The 23,017-nt window shown below is 40.8% G+C and overlaps 1 protein-coding gene across 1 annotated transcript; it reads left to right on the top strand.

Annotated features, from left to right (window-relative positions):
• Positions 1 to 6,208: 6,208 nt before the first annotated feature.
• LOC144708012 (ribosomal protein L11 methyltransferase-like protein) lies at positions 6,209 to 18,432 on the top strand. Its single transcript, XM_078581300.1, has 7 exons — positions 6,209 to 6,525; positions 7,148 to 7,231; positions 7,789 to 7,926; positions 8,447 to 8,512; positions 16,660 to 16,827; positions 17,327 to 17,608; positions 18,127 to 18,432. Exons 1-7 carry the CDS (start codon positions 6,274 to 6,276, stop codon positions 18,220 to 18,222), a joined length of 1,086 nt encoding a protein of 361 aa, XP_078437426.1. The 5' UTR covers positions 6,209 to 6,273; the 3' UTR covers positions 18,223 to 18,432.
• The last annotated feature ends 4,585 nt before the right edge of the window (positions 18,433 to 23,017 follow it).

Raw genomic sequence — 23,017 nt, 5'->3', positions numbered from 1 at the left:
CTATCATTCTTCAAGGAAAGGATAATATATGTCCCTTCCATCTAGGTTAGACATATGAGACAATGACACTGATGAAGAATACGAAGGAGTAAATAGCAGTAACCCCTACTCCATAGAAGTATACATTGGGAAAAAATGAAGATGGACCTTGAGTTCAAGAATACCCAAGCTCAAGAGAGAATACCTAGGAGGTCATGGTCCATTGACGAAAGTGAGTGGACATATAGTAGAATGGATTGGTATGATTCTTATCCATGTGAGCCCATGCATCCATGTTGGCTCACACTTTGTCAGAGGAATGTGAGGCTATATGGATATGAATATGTTCATATGTCGAGAAAACATTATGCTCATGACCATTCCTATAGATATGTTTATCCTATAAATTGTACTAAGACATATAATCATCTTCCTGAGCCTATTCTGACATATAGGTGCCGTCCTAGAGATACCCAACCTAGGAACTATCATATGGAGTTAGATTTTCACCATGCCTATAACACTATTCCTAGCCCAGTACCAAGGATGAGATGGGATAGGATGATATTGACCTAAAGCTATTTCATATCAGCCACAGTCAAAGAGGAGCTGGTACATATATTGTCGTTGTTTAAGACACATGACTGGTGACTCATCCTGGTTGACATGCATAAGCAACACAAAAGGAGGGAAAGCTACTTTTGGAGACAAAAATATGGACAGATCCTAGGTGTGGGAGGTGTGAGTTTGAATCACAAGTTTTAATCTGAAATGTCCTATATGTGGAAGGGATTCATCACAATTTAATCAGCATTGGTTAGTTGTGTGACAACAACCAGTGAGTTGAATTCACAAAGGACACATGTAATATCCTTAATTCCATTACTGGAGAACTATTGTTCAGTGGAAAGTCATTACAGAACATCTATGTGATATATATAGATGCAATCATTAGAGAAGGCATATGTCTTATGCCAAGAGGCAACAAGAGCCTAATTAACCTATGGCATAGGTGTCTTGGTCACATAGGGCATCATCAACTAAGGAAGCTGATCAGAAAAGGGTTCGTCAGCGGACTAACTGACAATTTCAAAGGCACGGAGAAAGTGCGCTCAACATGTCTTAAGAGAAAACATGTGAAGTAAAGTTTTACCTCAAAGTTTTGTATCTCTACTAAGAGACCACTTGTGTTACTTCAAACGAACCTATTTAGGTCAAAGTAGACTACAAGCCTGAGTGAAAATGTATATTGTCTAGTCATGGTCGATGATTATTCAAGATATACATGGGTATACTTTCTAGAGCATAAGAAAGATTCATTGGAAAATGTTCAAAAAAATTCAAAGAGAATCGAAAATCAATTTGAGTTGAAGATTTATATGATCATAAGACCATGGGAGAGAATTGGAGAATACGTTATTTATTGATTTTTTGTGATGAGAATGGGATCACACATCAGTTCTAACACCGAGAGCTCCCTAGTAGAATGGGGTAGTTGAGAGGAAGAATCTATCCTTCATCGAAATGTCGAGGACTATGATAGAAGAATACAAGGTGAAGAAATTTATATTGGCATAGGTGGTGAGTGCAGCTTGTTACATTCAGAACATGGTGCTTATCAGATCTCATATAAAAAAGACTTCATATGAGTTGTTGAAAGGGAAGAAACCTATAGTTGGATACTTTCGACCATTCGGATGTAAATGCTACATCATGAATATCAATAGATGGGAACATAGGAAATTTTGATCCATCCAGTCATCAAGGGATTTTATTTGGATATTCAGAGATGTCAAGAACCTATCAAGTGTATTGTGGTCCCCCCTCTTAGGTGATTCCTTAGCAACTTAAACTAACAAAAAGATTTAATAATTTCAGACAAAATAGGGACATAATAAGAAGAAGATATGAGGAAAAAATAAGAGGGATAGAAGGAAGATAAGAGAGGAAGAAAAAGATGAAGAAAGGAACAAAAATGCAAAATTGCAGAAATAATGGGAAGAGAATAAGAACAAAATAATGAATAGGATAAGAAGAGAAGAGGAAATGAGAAGGAGGAGAGAAAAGAGGGAGAGACAGGGAAAGAAAACAAGAAAAGAGAAGAGGGAGAGGAGGGGAAAGAGAAGAAATGGAGATCTGAAGAAATGAGGAAATAAAGAAAAAAGATTAAGAAAGGAAGCTAAAATCCAAACTTTTATATGAAAATAGGAAGAGTAAAAAACAATAGGAAGAGAAGAGGAAAAGAGAAGCGGAAGAGAAGGGACAAGAGGAGAAATCACAAACTGAAGAATCAAAAACAAAGAAGAAAAGGAACAAATAATAAGAAAAAAAGAAAAAAAAATTATAAAATAAGAACCATGATCTACAATAAAAAAATCATTAGAAAATTAAATTGTTAATCTACACTTTCTCCATCTAGTAATTAGAAGAATGAGCAAATGAGGTAAGAGTTGAAGAGGGCAAACATGAAGTAAAAATGGCAAAGAACAGGAAGCATAAGTAGGAAGACATGAATAAGAGCATTTACAGTAGAAGGCAACTCACTGTTCACAAGCCGCATTCACAGTCATCAGAAGCTCAGCCCATCCATTGTGGGAATCCCTATTACGTCTCATCAGAATTCCAGAATGTCAACAATGTTTTATTTGTATAAAATTTCCATGCATTCACACTCATACCACATAGGCCTTTGTATGGTGTGTGTTGTGGTTTCTCGAGGGTGTGTGGGATGTGCGGTTAAAAAATTTTTACTACACTGCCCACCCGCTCAAATTTGAATGCTTAGTTGGCACTTACTCCTTGCTGGAGGATCGTCATCAACCACTTTGATGGATATTATGTGGCCATCAAGTCAATCACACTTCCTTGTTCTATTTAAGTTCATTGAAATAAATATGTATTTTTTACTGTTCCCGTGTGATATTTATAATAAAGACCCTTACGACCGACAATGACTTAGTGAATTGATGAAATCATTATATAGTGATCTCTAAGTACATATTATAGATATTCATATTTTATGGATACGTGATACAAGCATAGGCTATCCGAATACAATAACTCTATTTGATGATAATAAGTTTCGTATGGATGATCTTGTGGCCATTAGTCTAGAGACCCTAAGAGTTCACCCAAGTGATCCGTATGACTCGCTTAATGGTATTATACCTACACATTAGTTTGGATGATTCCAATCACAGCTGTATAAGGGGCACATTTACTTGAGGCATCATAGACATCTTGTGTATGAACAACTATAATTTAAGTAAAACATATGAGTCTCTAATCATGGGATGCAAACATGTCTTAGCTTGGATAAAGCAATAAGTGCATGAAGATGATTAAGTGCGCAATATGGAATCATCTTACGCAATGGAAGAAGATATAGACTCAAGGAAGAGGATGATGTAAGTCCCTAGCTAGGGAAATGAGGATATTAAAGAAGCCATTCTCAAATGGTCTCCATTACACAACAGTACTAACCATATCATGGATTAGGTTTGACGACTAACCATACCCTAAATCATCCAAGAGTCTCATGAGGGCAAATCATTTTATACATACAATAGCTGATGGAAGTGAAGGTTTCATGTAAGATTTCAAATACTATGCACCTTCTAGAGCAAGAGGTGTAGCTTGGCATACCACTTTCTTGAAAGTTAGTTAATCTATATGCTGGTATATTTAATTAATATGGCTGAGCAATAAAAGTTGCCAGGCCATTCAATATATTAACATTATTGATATGTGGGCCTCGATGATCACACGCATAAGAACAAAGGACATTGATGCACGTAGTTTATTCATAAGAACTTTTATGAAAAATCCTTTAAAAAGTTTAAATATTGGAGCAGCCATTTTAGGTACCCATGACAAACAGAATTCCTCCCCTCCCCCCTTTCCTCTTTTTTTTACTCTCTACTCGCTCCATAAGAAGGTCTTGGTCGTGATAAGATCAAGTAGATATTCAAGAATAGCTGGAGAAGAAGAAGAGGAGATCCCATAGTCCGTTGATGGCATAAATACTTCTAGAGACCAAGCATGTGACCTGCTTGAAGACACTCTCCCAAGGAGCAATTCAATAGTGGAACAAGCTCCCCACAAGATTATCTTACTTTACTTTGTTTCAGAGATCAATCAAGAATTGCTCACATCTTCCACTACATTCAAAAATAGTTTCAAGCACAGAATCATGGCCTGGGAACCCTACACGCTTGATGCTGGTATTTCTCATTGTTACTTGTATCTTCCTCATTAGTGTTATCGACGATTATATTATTGTCTTACTTTTTGTAAAAGATTTTTCGATGAAGCAACCAAAGTTCCTAAGTTACAAAAGTAAGACAATTAAAAAAAAGCTGAGGCCATTCGTGAAATTTGCCTTTGTAATTAGGAAAATTATTTTACATTGTTACACCTTACGACAAAAATTTAATTAGGAAAATTATCAATCACCGATGGGAAATTCCTTATATTTTTACATAGCTCATCATTATTTGGTTTACTTATATTTCTTTCATATCTTAAAGATTATCATAAAAAGTTTCCCTAACAGTACCTCCATTCTAGAATATTTATTTTGATCATTTTCAATTTGATATGGTAAAGGGTATTTAATAATATAAAACCTTAAGTGATTTATCAAACAATATAATTCATCAAATATATCATATCATGCTTTAAGGTTTAATCACACTGCACTCATGTTCTTTCTAATGACTCATCAATGTTTTTTAAAGTGCTATTGATTAAGGAGCATCATTAAATAATCAATTCATCCTGAAATCATTTTAGATTATATTTTTAATTCATCATTATTATATAAGTATAATTTTTTTTTTGATTAATTAAAGTTACTGATTTTAAATTATGCTGAATTTTTCTGACTTGTACTAATGTTTAGAGGTTCCAGAATTTTTTATATCAAATTTACTTTGGTAAATGATTGATAGGCACATAGTGCATCATGGAATTTGACTTAATATAAGAAATACCCACATATAATTTCCAAACCTTAAAATATAATTCATATGATTCGTCATTTTTCTCCAAATTTCCATGATATTGTGATAAAAACATGGCTGTTTAAATAAATTGAACAAAATTAATGCACATTATAATTTGTTAACATATGTTCTTATAACTCAAAACCTAACTTGTCTGATGATGATGACGACATCTTTAATCAGAACCTATTTGTCATCATCATCAAGTAAGCCATTACATTCTCTGTAGGTCATAGGGTTTAGGTTTAGGGTTTAGGGTTTAGGGTTTAGGGTTTAGGTTTTAGGGTTTAGGGTTTAGGTTTTAGGGTTTAGGATTTAGGGTTTAGGGTTTAGGTTTTAGGATTTAGGGTTTAGGGTTTAGGTTTTAGGATTTAGGATTTAGCGTTTAGGTTTTAGGGTTTAGGGTTTTGTCAAAATCACCATTGTTTCCATCCTCATTGGCCGAGGATGTTGACGGATGGATGACAGTGACCCTCCGTCATCCCCGTCATTGTCGAGTAAAATGTATACGTCCACTTTCGCTGTCATACATGGGATTGACTGTCATCGTCATCATTGTCACCGTCATCCGTCATCGCAGGCATTGACGGATGAAGATGACAGTGTTGTATGCCCGCGACTCTCTGTCATCACTGTCATTGTCGAGTTAGATCTCTACATCATTTGTCGATGCCATACATGAAATTGACCGTCATCGTCATCATTGTCGCTGCCATCATAGGATGACGACATCGATGGATGCATGAAGATGACATCATCATCTGTCTACGACCCTCCATCATCGACATCATTGTTGATTAAGATGTCTATGTCATCTGTCGATGGCATACAGAGCACTGATTGTCATCATCATCATTGTCAACATCATTATAGGCTTAGGATGTCGATGGACATATGACAATGACGGCGTCATTTGTCCGCGACCCTCCATCGTTGCTATGTCGTCCGTCGATGTCATCCGTCAACATCATAGGCCGACAACGTTGATGTTTGGACAACTGCTGTACCTTATCATTGGCATCCGATGACGGCACAGAACGGAACGGGACAAGACGGGATGGGAAGAAACGGAACGGGACGTGACAAACACAGGCTTTTGGTGTGCTCCCCGTTCTTAGGCAGGACGGATGACGGCAAGTGACGCATTTGAGGAAATCTTCGTTCGTCCCCCGACCGTTGGATAATAGCGAGAGCGTTATAAATAAATACCACAGAACAGTGGGTAAATTTTCTGTCTTTGGAATTTCTGCTGCTTCTTTTCACCAATCATCGTCTATCAGAGCTCGTCATGCAGAATCTTAGCCGCCCAATCCTGCAACGTTGCTTGTTTGGAAACAATCTACGAGTTCTACTGAAGAATTATGTAGGAATTTCAAGCAGCCGTCCTCGTTCTCTGGTCTTCGGGCAAAGGAAAATGAGATTTGGGGGGTTTTGTGCCTCGGCTTGTTCTCCGTGTCAATCGGAGTTCAAGGACACTCTTTCTGATTCTTTCTTATTGCCCAGCCTTTCTGTCACGATCAATTGTCTTAAACGGGACGTTGTGGGTGGGCTTGCTCTTATCCTAAACTTGGGTTTCGTTGGAAAGATTTGAGTTTTGCCCTGTTCGTAGTTTTTTGATTTATTAGTCTGTGAATTAGCTGATTGGGCAGAGTTATGAATTATTTACATGGTAATGTTATAATTGTAGACAAGGAACTTGACTGTTTTTCATCTTAACTTCATCCTAGAGCACTTGGCTGATCATTTTTTTTTCGCTCTGTTCCTTGAGCCTGTTTTGAAAATCATTTTATAATTCGAGAGAAACGTATGTCCTTTTTTAAAAGATTGAACCATTGGGAAAACACGTCTGATTGACATACTTAAACTTTCTGAATCAATCAACTCTGTAGGACAGGAAGTTATCTACGGTTGATATTACTGGATGGAAAGAATCATGTCCATTATACTTAGGGTTAGATTTTAGAGCTGGGTAATTTTTCAAAAAAAAGATTTTAGAGCTGGGTAAGATATTGGTTCCTTGTGGTTTCGATGAGAATCTCCGTGCATTAAAGGTCCTTAGTGGGCTGAATTGATTAAACTACCCTCGATTGATGGGAATCTTATCAAACTCATGTCTTGGTCCCTTCACCATTTTGAGGAATTTTTATGCCTTTACTTGGCAGGATGTGCTTTCAGAAGCTCTTTTGTGCTTTGGTGCAAGTTCTGCCAGTATCGATGAATCAGATGACCTGGAGGCTAATGAAGAGGTAGGGATAGAAGGTTATCTTCATTCGTTAAAAAAAAAGGTTATCTTCATGCTGTGTTTCTGCTTTTTATTTTCTTATGCTGTCTATTTCGACTTATATTAATCTACCAATCTGAAAATGCGGGTGGGAAAAAACTAAAATGTGTAATTTACTCAAAAAATGCATTGGAGTTAAAAACATGTTTTAAAAAAATTCATTAAGTATAAAGGCTGATTGTTAGATTTTCTTTGTAATAATAATGCATTTGAGTTTGTCACGCTAATGGACAATAATATTAAATAAAAGACTTATATAAAAACAATCTCTTGTGGTGTTTAACATTGTTTCAGAACTGGTTATTTTCTCCCAATTGCACTTTTTAATTATAAACAAGCATTAGGGTTTCATCTTGGTCTTTGTCGGAGGTAGCATTGACAGTTCCTGTCTCTCACATGTATCTCGTAGACTTGAGCTTTTTCTTATTTTATGAAAAATAATTCTCGTCTTTGGCCTTTTAAGGCTGGAACGCTTCCTAAAACTTATTAGTTGTACTATACTTGATTTTGTCGTTCCATCAGGTGAGTATCACATCCATCTTTACTGCTGATCAAGATGTGAGTAGATGCATCTCTCTCGCTGCACAGTCAACTGGGCTAAAGACACCAAATTTTGAGGTCACATTATGCAAAGATTTTGATTGGGTACAGAATGTGAAGGTAACCTAATTTAAAAGTTCATACTCATTTTTTCTCTTTACTCACTCTTACACGTTTTATGTTTGCATATTACTTAAAATCCAAGATTCCTCAGTTTATTCAAATCTACAAGGGATTGCACCATCAGCATAACTGGTCCATTTGAATGGGAATATCAATGGTCCATTGTTGTCCAGTTCCTCTCGTCACCTTGGCCAATGTAGCTTGATACTTTTGAAAGTTTAAAATATGATTTAATCTATGGCATTTGGAACAAGAAAGGTGTGGCATGCTGAGATTGTTGAAAACGTTGTCTAAAGTAATCCTGGGCCTGTTGGCACTCTCTGTTTTCCCAAAAAAAGGTCGTGTTATGGCATGTCATCACTTACCCTAAAATCAGGTTACAGAATTTCAAACTTCTAAAGGTAGTTTATAGTATTAACCATCCGACTCTCCTGTGAGATTATTATTTTCAAACGGTTTGTCGAGTCTTGTATTATCTTAGTCTTCATTGATAAAATGAATATCTGGTTGTTTGTAGGATACGTTTCAACCCATTCAAGTGGCAGGTGACCTTTGGGTCGTACCTGAATGGAGAGCGCCAGCGGTATGACTAACTCATTGATTTTTCTTATAACAGGATGCACCAATAGTCATTTATTATGTGCTTTTACCTATTTTAATAATAAATTAAAATGATGCTTAATCCTAGTGCGAATCAAAAAATGTTATCGGAAGCCTAGGTTTCCAGGAAAATCAATGAGTTTTAGGGTTTAATTTGGTTTCCAGTTCTTGTATTTTTTATCGTATCTAAAGGATTTCAACAGCTTGATGCTGACATGTAATATGCTAAATTCTTTTCAACTGATAATTTTCTTTAATTAGCCCTCATTTATTTTCAATAAGCTTAGATTTTCAGTGCAACTTGGCTATTATTGGTTCCATTCTGTTGCTTTTAAGGGTGTAGTCAACATTCATTTTGTTCTCATCGGTTATGAGTTTCCTTTTAAAGGTGATCTGATAGGATGAAAAAACAATCAGAAACTTGGGATGTCAAGCGATCAGCGCTAACTCTACATGTGTATAAATGGAAAATGAACCTTGACTTAGACAAAGCACCTATTGCTTAGCATTCCTGCATGCCCAAAATGGATCTCAGCTTAATGGCTGCCGGAATGTTAGCAGGCAAGCACAAGAAACTTGGAGGACATTGCCAGTTGAGAAAAAAATGACCACTCAGGGAATCTCAAACTGCTTCATTGCCTACAAGCTGAGAGTAAGGTATCTGCCCATTGAGAACTTTAGACCAACTTCAATTGGCATAATGTTTGAGACGTTAGACACTGACTCAGCAGATTTTTGGTCATTCATCTCTGACGCAGACCTACAAGAAATGGGGCAAGTGGACTGTGTGTACACGTGGAGGAGCATGGTGGGAGGCAAGATGAAATCTAGACTGGATAGATTTCTATGCTCAGTCGAGATGGCGGAGAAGTTTCCTAATGCAGATGTGAAATCACTGCCAAGACAGCTGTCAGATCATACTCCCATTGTGTGGGCGACCAACGAGGCGTTCAGGCGCTCCACATATTTCAAGATGGATAAATCGTGGTTCCATGAAGAAAGATTTAAGGAAGAAATAGCGCAAGCATGGACTGCACAACCAAGAGTAAGGTCAGACATAGAGACCATCCATCGCTCAGAAATTGAACGGACTGTGACAACATTTGATGGTCTCTATGGACTCCACATATTAGATCACATATTTTCCTGCTGCCGAAAGGTCGAGGGGCGGAAAAAATTGAAGACTTTAGGCCCATTTCGTTGTCGAATTCAATCTACTTGATTATAGCCAAGGTGCTAGCAAACAGGCTCAGAGCCAGGATTGGTGAACTGGTCGGTCCCGCTCAGTCAGCCTTTATTCCTGGCAGGCTACTAGTGGATAGTGTGGTAACAGCCGGGGAAATACTAGCCGCATGGAAGAGGAAGGGAACACGAGGGTTCATGTGGAAGGTTGATTTTCTATCAAACAGGCTCAGAGCCAGGATTGGTGAACTGGTCGGTCCCGCTCAGTCGGCCTTTATTCCTGGCAGGCTACTGGTGGACAGTGCGGTAACAGCCGGGGAAATACTAGCCGCATGGAAGAGGAAGGGAACATGAGGGTTCATGTTGAAGGTTGATTTTCTAGCAAACAGGCTCAGAGCCAGGATTGGTGAACTGGTCGGTCCCGCTCAGTCAGCCTTTATTCCTGGCAGGCTACTGATGGACAGTGCGGTAACAGCCGGGGAAATACTAGCCGCGTGGAAGAGGAAGAGAACACGAGGGTTCATGTGGAAGGTTGATTTTGCCAAAGCATACGACTCTTTAGACTGGGATTTCCTATGGGCCTCCATGAAAAGGAGGGGCTTCCCCATGAAATGGATGATATGGGTGAAGAGATGTATCACATCACACTCATGTACGGTGCTATTAAATGGGCGACCGGAAGGCGGCAGAATATAGCCTCAACGAGGAGTGAGAAAAGGATGCCCATTGGCACCACTACTGTTTGTCTTGGAAGTGGACACACTCACAATTTGCACTGAGCAAGCGTGCACAAAGGGCCTACTGCAAGGCTATCAATAATCTGGGCAACCAGATGGAATTCCCCTGCTACAATACGCTGATGACACCACCTTCTTCATCGAACGTTCAGTGCGGGAAGCCAGAAATTTATCCATACTAATTGATCTTTTTGCAGATTTCTCGGGACTTCAAATAAATAGGAGCAAATCAGCTTTTTTGTGTAACGAGCTCCCGCCAGAAGAGGAGGCACAGTGTGCGGAGATTCTAAGAACACCGATTGGACGACTTCCAATGAGATATCTTGGCCTACCACTGACGAAGGGGAGGATGAAGAAAGCTGATTGGCAACCAGTCATTGAGAAGATGGAAAGACGGTTAGAGGGATGGCAAGCAAAACTGCTATCGAAACGGGGACGTTTGGTGCTGCTGAGGTCACTTTTATCATCCATTCCGATTTTCTATCTCTCAGTATTCAAGATGCCCACGGTAGTCGGGAAGCTAATAGAAGCCATGATGAGGCGTTTCCTATGGAGAGGATCGGGGCCAGAACAAAGGGGGGGGCCTTGCGATGGTGGCATGGGATAAGGTATGTCATCCTGTAAAGAGAGGCGGTCTGGGGTTCCTACACATGCAGAGTATGAACATGGCACATCTAACAAAATGGGTGGAGAGAATAATGAATCCAAGAGAGGATTTGGTCATCAATTTATTGTGTGACATCTATGGTAGGGGACTGAATTGGGACAGAATTGCAGACCCATATCATGGAGCATCCCCGTTCTGGCAAGTGCTGAGGCAGGTTTTTCCAAGAGTACAAGGTTTTTTCTCGGCCAAGTTAGGCGATGGGATGGCATTCCGATATTGGAGAGATGCATGGTCGCCACGGGGTATTTTATTGAGATATTCCCCCAACTGTGTGCTCTTGCCCAGGATCAAGATGCCTACGTGCGTAACTGCTGGGAGGGCGCATGGAACCCGATCATACATGGGGCCATATCTGACGAACGTGTGTTTGAGCTCACAGACATGCAGCAATTCCTACTACAGTTATGACCAGAGGAGGGAGAAAAAGACAGGTGGGAGTGGACAAATGGCCCCTTCTCGGCTCGGAAGGCTTATACGATGATCCGACAGGGGCAAGAGGAAGACAGGACATTAGTCAGCGCATGCAGATTCATATGGCGCGAAAGAGTCCCATTGAAGGCGAGATTTTTTCGATGGTTGCTAGCAAGGAAAAAATTAATGACAAGAGTCTTTCGCAAAAGGCTATACCCAGATACTTCGTCACAATGCATGCTATGTATGAATGGGGAGGAAGATTGCGGCCATCTTTTCTTTGAATGCTCCTTTGCTCGCACGGTTTGTGCCAGCCAGCCACTTTTAAGGATGAAGGTGACATCTGAATTGGCTTTTAGGGACTCGGCACAGAATTGCGCGGGTAGAGGAAACAAGGATGGTGGTCGAGCTCTAGCGGTGTTGTGGGTCATCTGGTTACATAGAAACGAGGTGTTGTTCCAAGGAAGAAGGGCTTCTGCAGATAGAGTAATACATGAAGCAGAAGGAATTATGGCAGCATGGTCCTCCCAAGCGACGGGAGGTGAAGGGAGATATTGATGATGACTGAAAGGATGGTATAGGGCCTCTATGGTTCAAATGGGAAGTTCACCGATTCATCGGGTGTTCATCCCTTGTTATAGTTCAAAAAAAAAAAGAATGTTTGAGAAGCATTTCTACTCATCTGCTACTTTCCTAAGCTATTCTCTGTGATACATCAGTTGGGCAATGGACTCCACTTCTTCATCAAGAAAAATATGATCTCGGTTTGTTGTTCGATAATATATTTCTGCTGTGTCACTGATATGTTCTTTATAAGAATGTATCGGAGGAGACTTAGGAGAAAAAGTCACCATATTTAGTCACATACAGAGAGGGTTATATGTGTTACACCTCTTTGAATAGACATCTGCAATGGAAGACTAAACAGACAAATTTCAAGAACATAAACAAAGCACTGTCAAAGTGGAGGCAGAAACAGTGGGGAGTCATTGTGGCCGGCAGTGAGTTCACCAAGACAACTCTTTTCATCTTTGTTTTCTCTCTTCTCTTTATCAAACTCTTGGATAATAGCGGATACTCTTTTGGTTTTGATTCAATCACCATTCACTGATTGTTCTTCAAGATTTCATTACAACGACATTAATATAATATACATATCAGACAGGAAGTTCCATTTTTTTCCAAAAAAAATCAGTCTGAAGTTATTAACTGATGAATGGGCGGCTATAATTTCCATGAGATACCTTGTTTGGCCCAGATTCTTGAAATGAAACTATGCAGAAAGTTTCCCTCGGTGTAAATACTATCAGCATCAGTTCCATTGAATTCGATATATTTGTAAATCAATTGAGCTATCTCTACTTCTGAGTAGGTATGCTTGAGAAAAATATATCGAAAGTGATTACCTTGTGGAGAGCTTCATACAGACTGTTGAATGTGAAACTGATAAGTACTTCAGCGGAGCCTATCAGAGAAGACGTTTCAAAAGGGGGGGAACGGTTTGTTAAGCCTCCTTAGGAACTCAACGACGTAGCCTTCAACCAAGTATCTTGACCATGGAAGTAGGTGCGATGGAAGGAATAGAGAGAAGGGCGGAGACGAGTAGCGGAGTTGACGGTCGAACCCAAATCAAACGTAGTAGAGTAGAACAGTAGTTCAACACATATGCTAATGAACGAAGGTGAAGATAGTTCTCAAGAGAAGGCCGGATCGGCGTCCCCTCTCTTGCCGGAGTTTTCGAGAGCTGGATCAGCTTCCGAGACGCGAGGATCTCGCCTGCAACTGCTTCTGAAAAAAGATGCACTTCCTCCCCCCTCGAGGCTTCCCTTTATTCTGTCTTTGCGTTTCCCATAATCATTCAGTTGGGCGTCCACAGGCCAGATGGCCACGTGATTTGTCCTCTCTTCTTCTCTTGCTCTGATAGGTCCTTGGTAAGTCTTTAACACGGTTATAACAGACGACAACTGAAGAGCCACGGGTTATAAATAACACTGCATTGTGTGGGGGGGGGGGGCAAAATGGACCAGACAACAGTTATTCATCATCTCAGACCCAGTGCGGGCGGGGAGCTGGAGCAGTCGGAGGAATGCATTCCCGACGGCCAGTTTGGGAGTGTTGGGAAATAGGTGGTGTGGCCTATTAGGTCCACTAGACCTTAGCCCATTAAGGGTTCCCTCTCTTAATCCCACATTTATAAATCTCCAATACTCTCTCTCTCAGCTCTATATATGGGCATGTATCCCTTCTTTTTCTAAGTAACAAAGTTCTATCTTCTTCAACATGGTATCAGAGCCTAGGTTGATGACCTAGGGCTCCTCTTCCGCATCGGCACCAGGGCGGCGGAGGTTCTCCCTCTGCCGCCCTGCATCATCTCTCGGAGGCGCATCTCTCCGGCGACTCCTTCTGGCGATTTCTCTCTCATGCGCGCGATTCTCTCTCCTGCGCGCTATCCCCTGCATCTCCGGCGGTGCATCAACTTTCCGGTGAAATCATCTCATGCGTGCGATCTCTCTCTCCTGCACGCGATGTCTCTCTCCTGCACGCGATCTCCACATCTTGGCGACGCTGCATCTTCTCCGGCCGCCAACCTGCATCATCTCCGGAGGCATTTCCATCCAGATCGATGGCGATCCTTTCTGGAGACGCCCTCATCAGCATCGGCGGCTCCAATTGGCGGCGGCGACCTATCAGGCGGCGTCTCCTCTTGGCGACTGCAACTCCAACCGGCGCTGACCTATTGGCTACGTCCTCTTCTTTCGGGTCGGCAATCTCTCCTCCCCGGCGAAGATCTCTCCCCGTCCTGCATCTACCCGATGATCCATCTCCCTGGCGATCTCTACGTCGGCATCATTTCATCATCGCCGGCCTCATCAAATCATCTCCATCGGCAGCGATTGAACGGCAGCGATTGAACGGCAGCGCCATCGTCCTCTCCAAATACGGTGGCGGCGTCTCCCTCTTCAGATCTGGCGGCGACCTCTCATCTGTGAGTCACCATCTTCACTCGCTAGCCAACCTCTCCGTGAGCCCGCTGCCATCTCCACTCATCACCGATCATCTCCTCGTCGGCAACCATCTCTCTGAAGATTCGCCGAATCCCCGCTTGCAAGCTCGCGGGGAAGAGGGCGAATATCATTCCACTCTCCATTGGAGTATCTCCATCGGGCGTCAGCTCCTCCTCAGTGGCGATGTCTTCTCCGGCGACATCTCTACCACATCGGCAACGCTTTCCTCCATCATCAAATACGTCATCCTCATCGTCGGCATTTTCTCTCTCCGGCAACCTCTCCAACCTCCGCGCATCTGGCCATCTCCACCCGTCGCCGACTCGCCGGTCATCTCCGCGCATTGCATATCTTCTCCGTCCGTCGCAGTCCATCTCTGCCCATATCGGCCATCTCCGCCCATTGCCGGTCATCTGCATCTCATCCTCCAGCAGCCCTCCGGATGCCCTCCGGCCGTCCATCCTGCTGGCCGCCCTTGCCGGCCGCCCTGCCAGTCGCACCGGCTGCCCTGCCGGCGGCCATTCCCGAATCATCTCTGGCGATCTCCTGCGTGCGATATGCATCCCTCGGGCGATCTCTGTCCCACGGCGCTCCCCGGCTTCTTCCGCCGCCTCCAGCGCTGACGGCTGCCTCAGGCCTCCGGCCGCCTCGGCTGCCCTCGGGCTTCCTCCGGCTGCCTCGGTCCCCTCAGGCTTCTTCAGCCGCCTCTGGCACCTACGTCTGCCTTGGGTGCCTCCGGCCGCCTCGGTTGCCCTTGGGCTTCCTCCGGCTGCCTCGGTCCCCTCAGGCTTCTTCAGCCGCCTCGGCCGCCTCCGGTTGCCTCGGCTGCCTCGGGCTCCCTCCACCGCCCTACGCCGCCTTCGACCGACTCCGGCGCCTACCGCTGCACCGGCCGCCTCCGGTCATCACCGGCCTTCTCCGGCCTTCGGTCCTTCTCCAGCCGTCAGGCCTTCTCCGGCTGTCACCGGCCTTCTCCGACCGTCTCCGGCAGTCGCCGGCCGTCTCGGGCCTTCGGGTCGTCTCCGGCCATCACTGGCCATCTCCGGCTGTCTTCTGCCGCCCTAGCTTGGACGGCCCTCATCGGCCATCCTCAGCTCTACCTCGGCAGTCTCAGCTGCCTCGGTCATCTCCGGCCACCACCGACTGCCTCGGCTGCCTCAGCAGCCTCCGGCGGCCCCGTTGCCTCGGTTTCCACCGGATGCCTCGGTTGCCTCAGCTGCCTCGGTCACCTCGGGCCAACACCGACTGCCTCGGCTGCCTCAGCAGCCTCCGGCGGCCTCGTCGCCTCGGTTTCCACCAGATGCCTCAGCTGCCTCAGCTGCCTCGGTTTCCCTCGGGCTCCCTCCTCTGCCCTCCGCTGCCTTCGGCCGCCGCCTACGGCTGCCTCAGTCGCCTCAGCAACCTCGGATGCCTCCGGCTGCCTCCTGGTGCCCCCACCGCCTCGGCCATCTTCTCTTTTTCAACCGTCTTCAGCCTCCAGCCATCCTCTGCCATCTTTCCGGCCATCCTGCTCCACGCTCTACACCGCCTCCTACTACATCACAATCTGGGCGTGGATGACGAGCATCCACGCTCCAGCTTGCGGGGGAGTGTTGGGAAATAGGTGGCGTGGCCTATTAGGTCCACTAGACCTTAGCCCACTAAGGGTTCCCTCTCTTAATCCCACATTTATAAATCTCCAATACTCTCTCTCTCAGCTCTATATATGGGCATGTATCCCTTCTTTTTCTAAGTAACAAAGTTCTATCTTCTTCAACAGGGAGAGATCCTTTGGATCTCATCATCATCTTCTTCTTCTTCTTACATTTTGCCTATCAACTCTGGTGACATTTTCCCTTTCCTCTTCAATAGAAGCTTGCTTGTCTCGTTGGAACTCGATATACTGAGGAAGTTGGCTGAGTATTATCCCAGTATATCAAAAACTTGTATTGTGACACCTCGTTCAATGACTGCTATTTTTTCTACTTATTTACACCATCCATCTCTCCTGATCATGAGTCATTTTTTTACGATTTAATTTCTAATTGTTATGAGTCATTCTCAGCATAAAACCTTTGCTCTTCAAGCATAACTAATTGTCAGTTTGCCTTTAACAGAGCATTCCTAATTAATCTATTATTCATGGCAGGATGTGAATGCAACAAATATATTCCTGAACCCTGGTATGGCCTTTGGAACGGGAGAACATCCAACCACTAAACTGTGCTTGCTTCTGCTCAAAGGGCTAATAAAAGGGGGCGAGCATGTTTTGGACTACGGTACAGGATCTGGGGTATTAGGAATCGCTGCCATTAAGGTAATTACTCCTTTGTAAGTTATTTGGACCATCATAAAGACCTATATTGGGGGCATGCGATATTTTCTCCTCTTTGGTTACGTAGAATGTTATGACATCCAGTCTTAGTGGTATGCTGATTTCAGACCTAAGCATTAAGCATGGTTTTTCTTCTCTCTCTCATTTAAAACTCCAAGAGTATGTGACTTCGTACACTAGCCACTGTTGATGAAAGCTGTGATCTGTTTTTAACTTAGTTTTTCCTCCTTTTGCTCCATGGTACGTCAGAAATTCATCAACTTGGAGATTTCTTAATATTATGTATTCCATACCCTGTTCAATTATAATACATATTGGCTAATTGAAAATTAAAATGTTATTCTGGAGTGAAAGTTTCAGGAGATATCAAATCCTGTTCGAGATGCTGTTGTTAGTATCAGTCCAGTGATGCTTAAAATATCTCTTTTATTTAAATTATATCAGACCTGATGTTTTAATATGCGTTATGTCTTTGCTACAGATGGGTGCAGCCTTTTCTGTTGGAATAGATATTGAACCTCAAGCAATATCGTCAGCCCATCAAAATATCACTTTAAATGGAATAGATCCGAGCAAGATGCAATTGTACTTGGCACCCATAAAGGAGGAAATCAAGGCAGATGGGCCTATTTCTTTAAATGGGTCCTTTGATATTATTATTGCAAACATTCTTTTGAATCCATTGATGGAATTGTCGGAGGAACTAGTTTCTTATGGAAGACCAGGTGCAGTGATTGGGCTATCCGGGTTTCTGCCAGAGCAGGTACTATACTTACCCTCCAGTCTTCAAATATTGATACAGTTTTATGAGTCTGCTTGGCCTCTGTTAGTTTTGTTAACTTCCATGACCTATCCTCGGGCCTTAGGTGAACCTATAGTTAGATGTTCTGAGAAAACCTACTAACTTTCCTTTCAAACCTCAAAAAATTGTTGGCCCAGATCATATTGTATTTTTTGAAGTCCCTGTATTATTATGTAATATTTCTCTTCCTTCACTATTTCTAAATTCGTCTTTAAAGTGGACCCATTAGTTAAGTGGTCACTGAAAGACAGTCCAACTGTTTCCTTGATCTATACAGGCCTCTCATGAGTTATTAGTAGTAAGATATTCTTTTGTAAAAACCGTAATTTCTGAGCGTTGGAGGCACATTTCTTCCTCTGCAGGAGGCAGAACTAGAGTTATCAAATTTTCATTTTTTCAATCCTTGACGAAGGCCTTTTAAAAAATGTTTACTCTTCATTTTTACAACCATTCACAATTTTTCAATTTTTCCCTCACAGATCGCACAAATAGAAGAACGGTACTCTAAGTATCTGGAGGGCATATATGTATCTGAGATGGATGGTTGGGCATGCCTAACTGGTACAAAGATATGAATCACTGGGGACTTAAAATATGCGCATTTTTCTCTGACACAAAGGGATGAATCTCTTGTCAGGCTTCTCATTCTGTTCTAGAACAGCCATGGCTACTTGATGTGCAATAATGCCATATTGAAGAAATGCTTTTGAGAACTACATGGTCTTATCATCCTCGATATCTTGACTTAAAAAATTTTGAATAAGAACTATGAGAATGATGACTCAGATTTTATGGGGTGAGATGTGTCCACTGGAGATGTGATACAACGAAGGTCGGCAGATGATGTCTAATTTGTCATTTCCATCAGTATTCCCAAATTTTGTAATCCGTTTTTGGTAAAAGTTGTTTGATGAGATGATGACAAATGCTTCGCTGAGATGGTTGTACCAATGTTGATGTCTAGGAATCATGGAACGAGAGACAATTATGGTTCTCTAATAGCATCATCTGGGTATGATTTGTGGGGAGTGAGAGGGCGGAGAAAGAAGAGAATATTTATTAGGGAGAAAATTGGGAACTTAAGAAACATTAGTACCTGCATCCCTGATGTATACTTCAATGCCAATCTTGTGTTTTTGGGCAAACATTTGTAAGTGGTGGCGAGTAAGTATCATTACACCCCAGATACTTTAACAACTTTCTGCAAGCTGAAATCCAATAGAAGGAGCTTCTCGAATGGTTTTATATATGTTGCCTCCCGTGAGGCTCCTAATCTTTGATTTATGCATCGACCAGGAATGGAAGCAACATGAAAACGATATTAAAATATTCCAAACGAGAATAAATGTATACATCAAGTATAGATCTCTTTGTTCAGTGTGGATTTTTGTGTTTTCTCACCGTTGCTTCTTATTTCAATATTACATAATATTTCATTAAAGGAACTCCATAATTCCAAAAAGTTGTTGTTGGCTCATTGCTAGCATGATCTTTCTTTATTCTTCTTTGATTAAAAATCAGAACTTCCAGACGACTTCCAGACCACATGCAGAAACAAGTGCTCAATCATGTCATTAGATAGAAGACAGCATGATTGCATGACTTATTGTGCTTTGACATTTTGCTTAAAGATAACATGTGCTGATGTGTACAAGAGATTTAGCATATGTTCAATGTAGATACAGAGATGTATTTCATATCATCAAGTAAAAATGCATTGCCCAGTGGGGAAATAGTCATCATAAGTAAAAATTAAAGGCATATAAACCTAGTTTCAGAAATAAAGCATGATCATTGAAAAATCTGTAAAAACTTGATGTCATTCCTTAAAATAGTTTAACATCTATACTAACAAAGGGGTCCCATGCAATTTTCATGGCTGTAAGGGAACAGTGGGCATCATGTAGGTCTACTTGGCAACACAATGTTAAGTAGTGTATGGATAATCCAGCTGAATCAATAAATGGTCAAATAAATGCCTTCTAATGAGTGATTCTTTGTAGAGCCTTAATGGGGTGCTATAAAGTCCCACAATAATTTTGACTGGTTTTTGTGTTGATTGAATGGTAACAACAAAGTCAAAAAAATACTCTGAATGACAGTGTTTTGATACAAATTGATGAAACCCCAAGGGCAAGGCTTTATTCGTCGAGAACATGGATAGTCAAGGCTCCCCAGTGGCTGAAGTGACAAGATTTTTGGGTTGAGGATAGGGAATCGGAAGAATAGACTTGTTATAAGAGAAAAAAGGAACATAGAGACAATAGTTTGTACTCAACCTCTAGGATGTTATGCATTAATTTTTTGGCTCAGGTCCCAAAACTGGCAAGTTAAAGATAAAGATTTTAGTGGCTCTTGTTCTCCTTTTCATTATTCCTGTCCCACTAGATAAAATTCATAAATTTAGGTTACCTTAAAAGTTGGAGGTTAATTTGTTTAGAAGTCAGGCAGTTTAGAATAGTAAAATCATTAAAATTATTTGATCAAATATATGGGCAGTTTATAAATGAAACATTATTAATTCCTCTTTCCCGTTGTCCTGACACTCTCTTTTCTAAGAAATATCCTTCTGCTCATTGTTTTCTTTTAGAAACAATAAAATAATATTTATCAACAACAATGATTGCATAAATCAAAGTTCTAAGTAAACCCCGGTAATTATATATGTATCAGAACCTCATGCTCAACATCATGATCTAGAAAGATGTATTGCTGATTGGATATTATTATATCAATTGACTCACTTGATTCAATTGATCTAGCATCATCGATGCTAATTGTATTGATTGAGTAGATTGATGGGATCAACTGAGTGGATCTATTCGTTGGTTGGAACTGAAAGTAGAGTTAGTCTATCACTAAACAATTGGAGAGTCAATTTGATTGATTGGCTTAACCAGTTTGATTCAACCATCTCATTAAGTAGAATCAGTCATTGGATAGTCTGATAAATCCCTTACTGAGGATTTCTGAAATGTTTTTCCCATTAGTCACCAACAAATAGATTTGTCTTTTTTATGATTTATGAAGTAAGGAATCATAGATAAGCTTCACGATTAGTCTTGATGGGCAGATCTCAATAAATTGATAAACTGTGATGATGTGGTGATAGGAGTTTACACACTATATGGTAAGAACAAAATTGAAATGATAATTTCTCTACCTCACCACTGACATAGAAAATAAATAGATTCATTACTAGTTCATATGTTTTCTTAATTATGCAGACCAACTTGCCATTTTTTAATAAATGGTATAGAAAAAATCAGGAAAAACTCTTTCATTTATATTGGCCATAAAATTACTTGAGTGAATCCTTTTATGTTTATTGTGACTAACTATAATGAATCATTTTTTTTAATAAATCATTTCATAATTGTTTCTAATGACTTTAAGACCTATCAGATATGTTTTGGTAGCAACGTTTTGGAGTTCTATGAAATCAACCTTTTGAATTTCTCATATCGTATGACGTACATTTTCTTACATATGGTGCACAAGAGGCATATCTCTCTTTATTCATATAATTCTTATGTAGTATTTTATTACCCTTCATAGTTTATATAGAGGCATGTTATATTTTGGATGTTCCTTCATAGTTTGTATAAAGGCACATTATAATTTTTCTCCTTCCAGAAACTACATATTTGAATATGTTCTTTTTTCTAGAAGTGGCAGTAATTTGAGCCCCCTCCCCCATTTCAGTCATTCAATTTCAAATTTGGGTAGAAAAAATTAATACTCATGTGTATCTACTGATAACATAATTCACTCCAATCTCTCAGTTATATGTATAGATGACTCCATCTTTTCATTTGATTTGTGCATGTTGTTGAGACTTTGTATATTGAAAGGTTAAGTGAATTTTAATGATGTGTCTTAAGCGTATTTATTTATTTAGTAATCTGAATTGGCCAATGTCTGCGTGACTTAAATGTCAAGCCTTAAAATCAATGTATCCCAAATTTTTGTGGCCCCCATTTTAGAAGAGTTTTTGGGACATGGGCCCATATGAGAAATTAATTAAGAGAGATGAAAAATAAAAAGCCAATAATAAAGGGAAAAGTATACCAAAAATCTTGTTCACATAAATATATATCCATGATTTTATCTAATTTAATGAGAAAAATAGTTGATTCAAAGTTTTGCCATAATAATGACTTTCTAGTACACTTTGATTCCCATAACTGATGGACATTATGTGGTCGTTAAGCCAATCACACTGCCGTTAAGCCTTAAAATATTTGCGTTCATTATTATTCTGTGTGATGTTTATAATGAAGTCCATGAATACATGCAATGACTTAGTGAATTATGATGAGATCAAAATACAGTGATCACTAGTCTTTAAAAATGTATTCAAAATATTTTTATTCGATGGATAATCGAGACAGACATCGAACTATCCGAATAGAATGTCACTAGTTGATCCTACTTATACGATAAGTATAGCTGATCCTGTAGCTATTAGTGTGGCGACACTAAGGACATATAGTGGGTGCTCTTTGGAGAAAGAGTTCACTCAATTGATCCATACGAATCCCTGAATGGTACTATACGTAAACATCAATCAGGTTGATTCAAATCACAATTGTATAAGTGATCCATTGACCTGAGACACCAATGACATCTTGTGAGAGGACGACTATGTTTTGACTATGACTTACGAGCCTCTAATATGGGATTCAAATAAGTTATAGATAGGATGTAGTAAGAAGCTTAGGGAGATGATTGAGTGGTCAATATGGGATCATCCGCCCTCGGTATAAGAGGATATTGACTCAAAGAAAATGATGCAGAAAAATCCCTGGCCATATTCTAGTGAGGATATTGGAGAATGTGTTCTCTAATGATCCAAGTTACGCATCAGTACTAATCAAATGACGAATTAGGGTTTGACGATAAACCATACCCTAAGTCGTTCGAGAGTCTCGCGCAGATGATGGATTATACATATATGGTGACCGATGATGGTAAAGGTTCTATGAGAGAGTTTGAGACTACTCGGTATCTTCTAGAGCACGAGGTGTAGCTTGGCACCCCACGGGCTGGAAACTTAACCTATCGCTTGGGTTAAATCGATCCTCATTTAATTAATCTATATGTTGATATAGTTAATTAATAAGGTTGGTCAATAAATGTTATTGGGCCATTAAAGTTATTAACTAGAATGATACATGGTCCTAGAGGGTCACACGCACAAGGTTATAAGGGCATTGGTGGACATATTTTACATTGTAGGATTTTTTGAGAAAAACCTTAAGAAAAATATAAAGAGGGAAAGGGGTCTCATTTTAAGCACCTATGCAAGCTTGATTTGAGAGCCCCTCCCTTTCTCCACTCATCCAAGGAAGAGTGTCTTTATGGTGA

The sequence above is a fragment of the Wolffia australiana genome, chromosome 9 (assembly GCF_029677425.1).
Source record: "Wolffia australiana isolate 7733 chromosome 9, ASM2967742v1".
In the NCBI taxonomy this organism is placed as follows: domain Eukaryota; kingdom Viridiplantae; phylum Streptophyta; class Magnoliopsida; order Alismatales; family Araceae; genus Wolffia; species Wolffia australiana.
Note: the sequence above shows the minus strand (reverse complement) of the source record. Positions and strands in the feature narration are given on the sequence as shown.

Excerpts from the sequence above, each read along its gene's own strand:
- LOC144708012 (XM_078581300.1), top strand. The coding sequence starts at position 6,274 with ATGCAGAATCTTAGCCGCCCAATCCTGCAACGTTGCTTGTTTGGAAAC. Across the intron at positions 16,828-17,326 it reads TAGGAATCGCTGCCATTAAG|ATGGGTGCAGCCTTTTCTGT; the intron begins GTAATTACTCCT and ends TCTTTGCTACAG. Across the intron at positions 17,609-18,126 it reads CCGGGTTTCTGCCAGAGCAG|ATCGCACAAATAGAAGAACG; the intron begins GTACTATACTTA and ends TTTCCCTCACAG.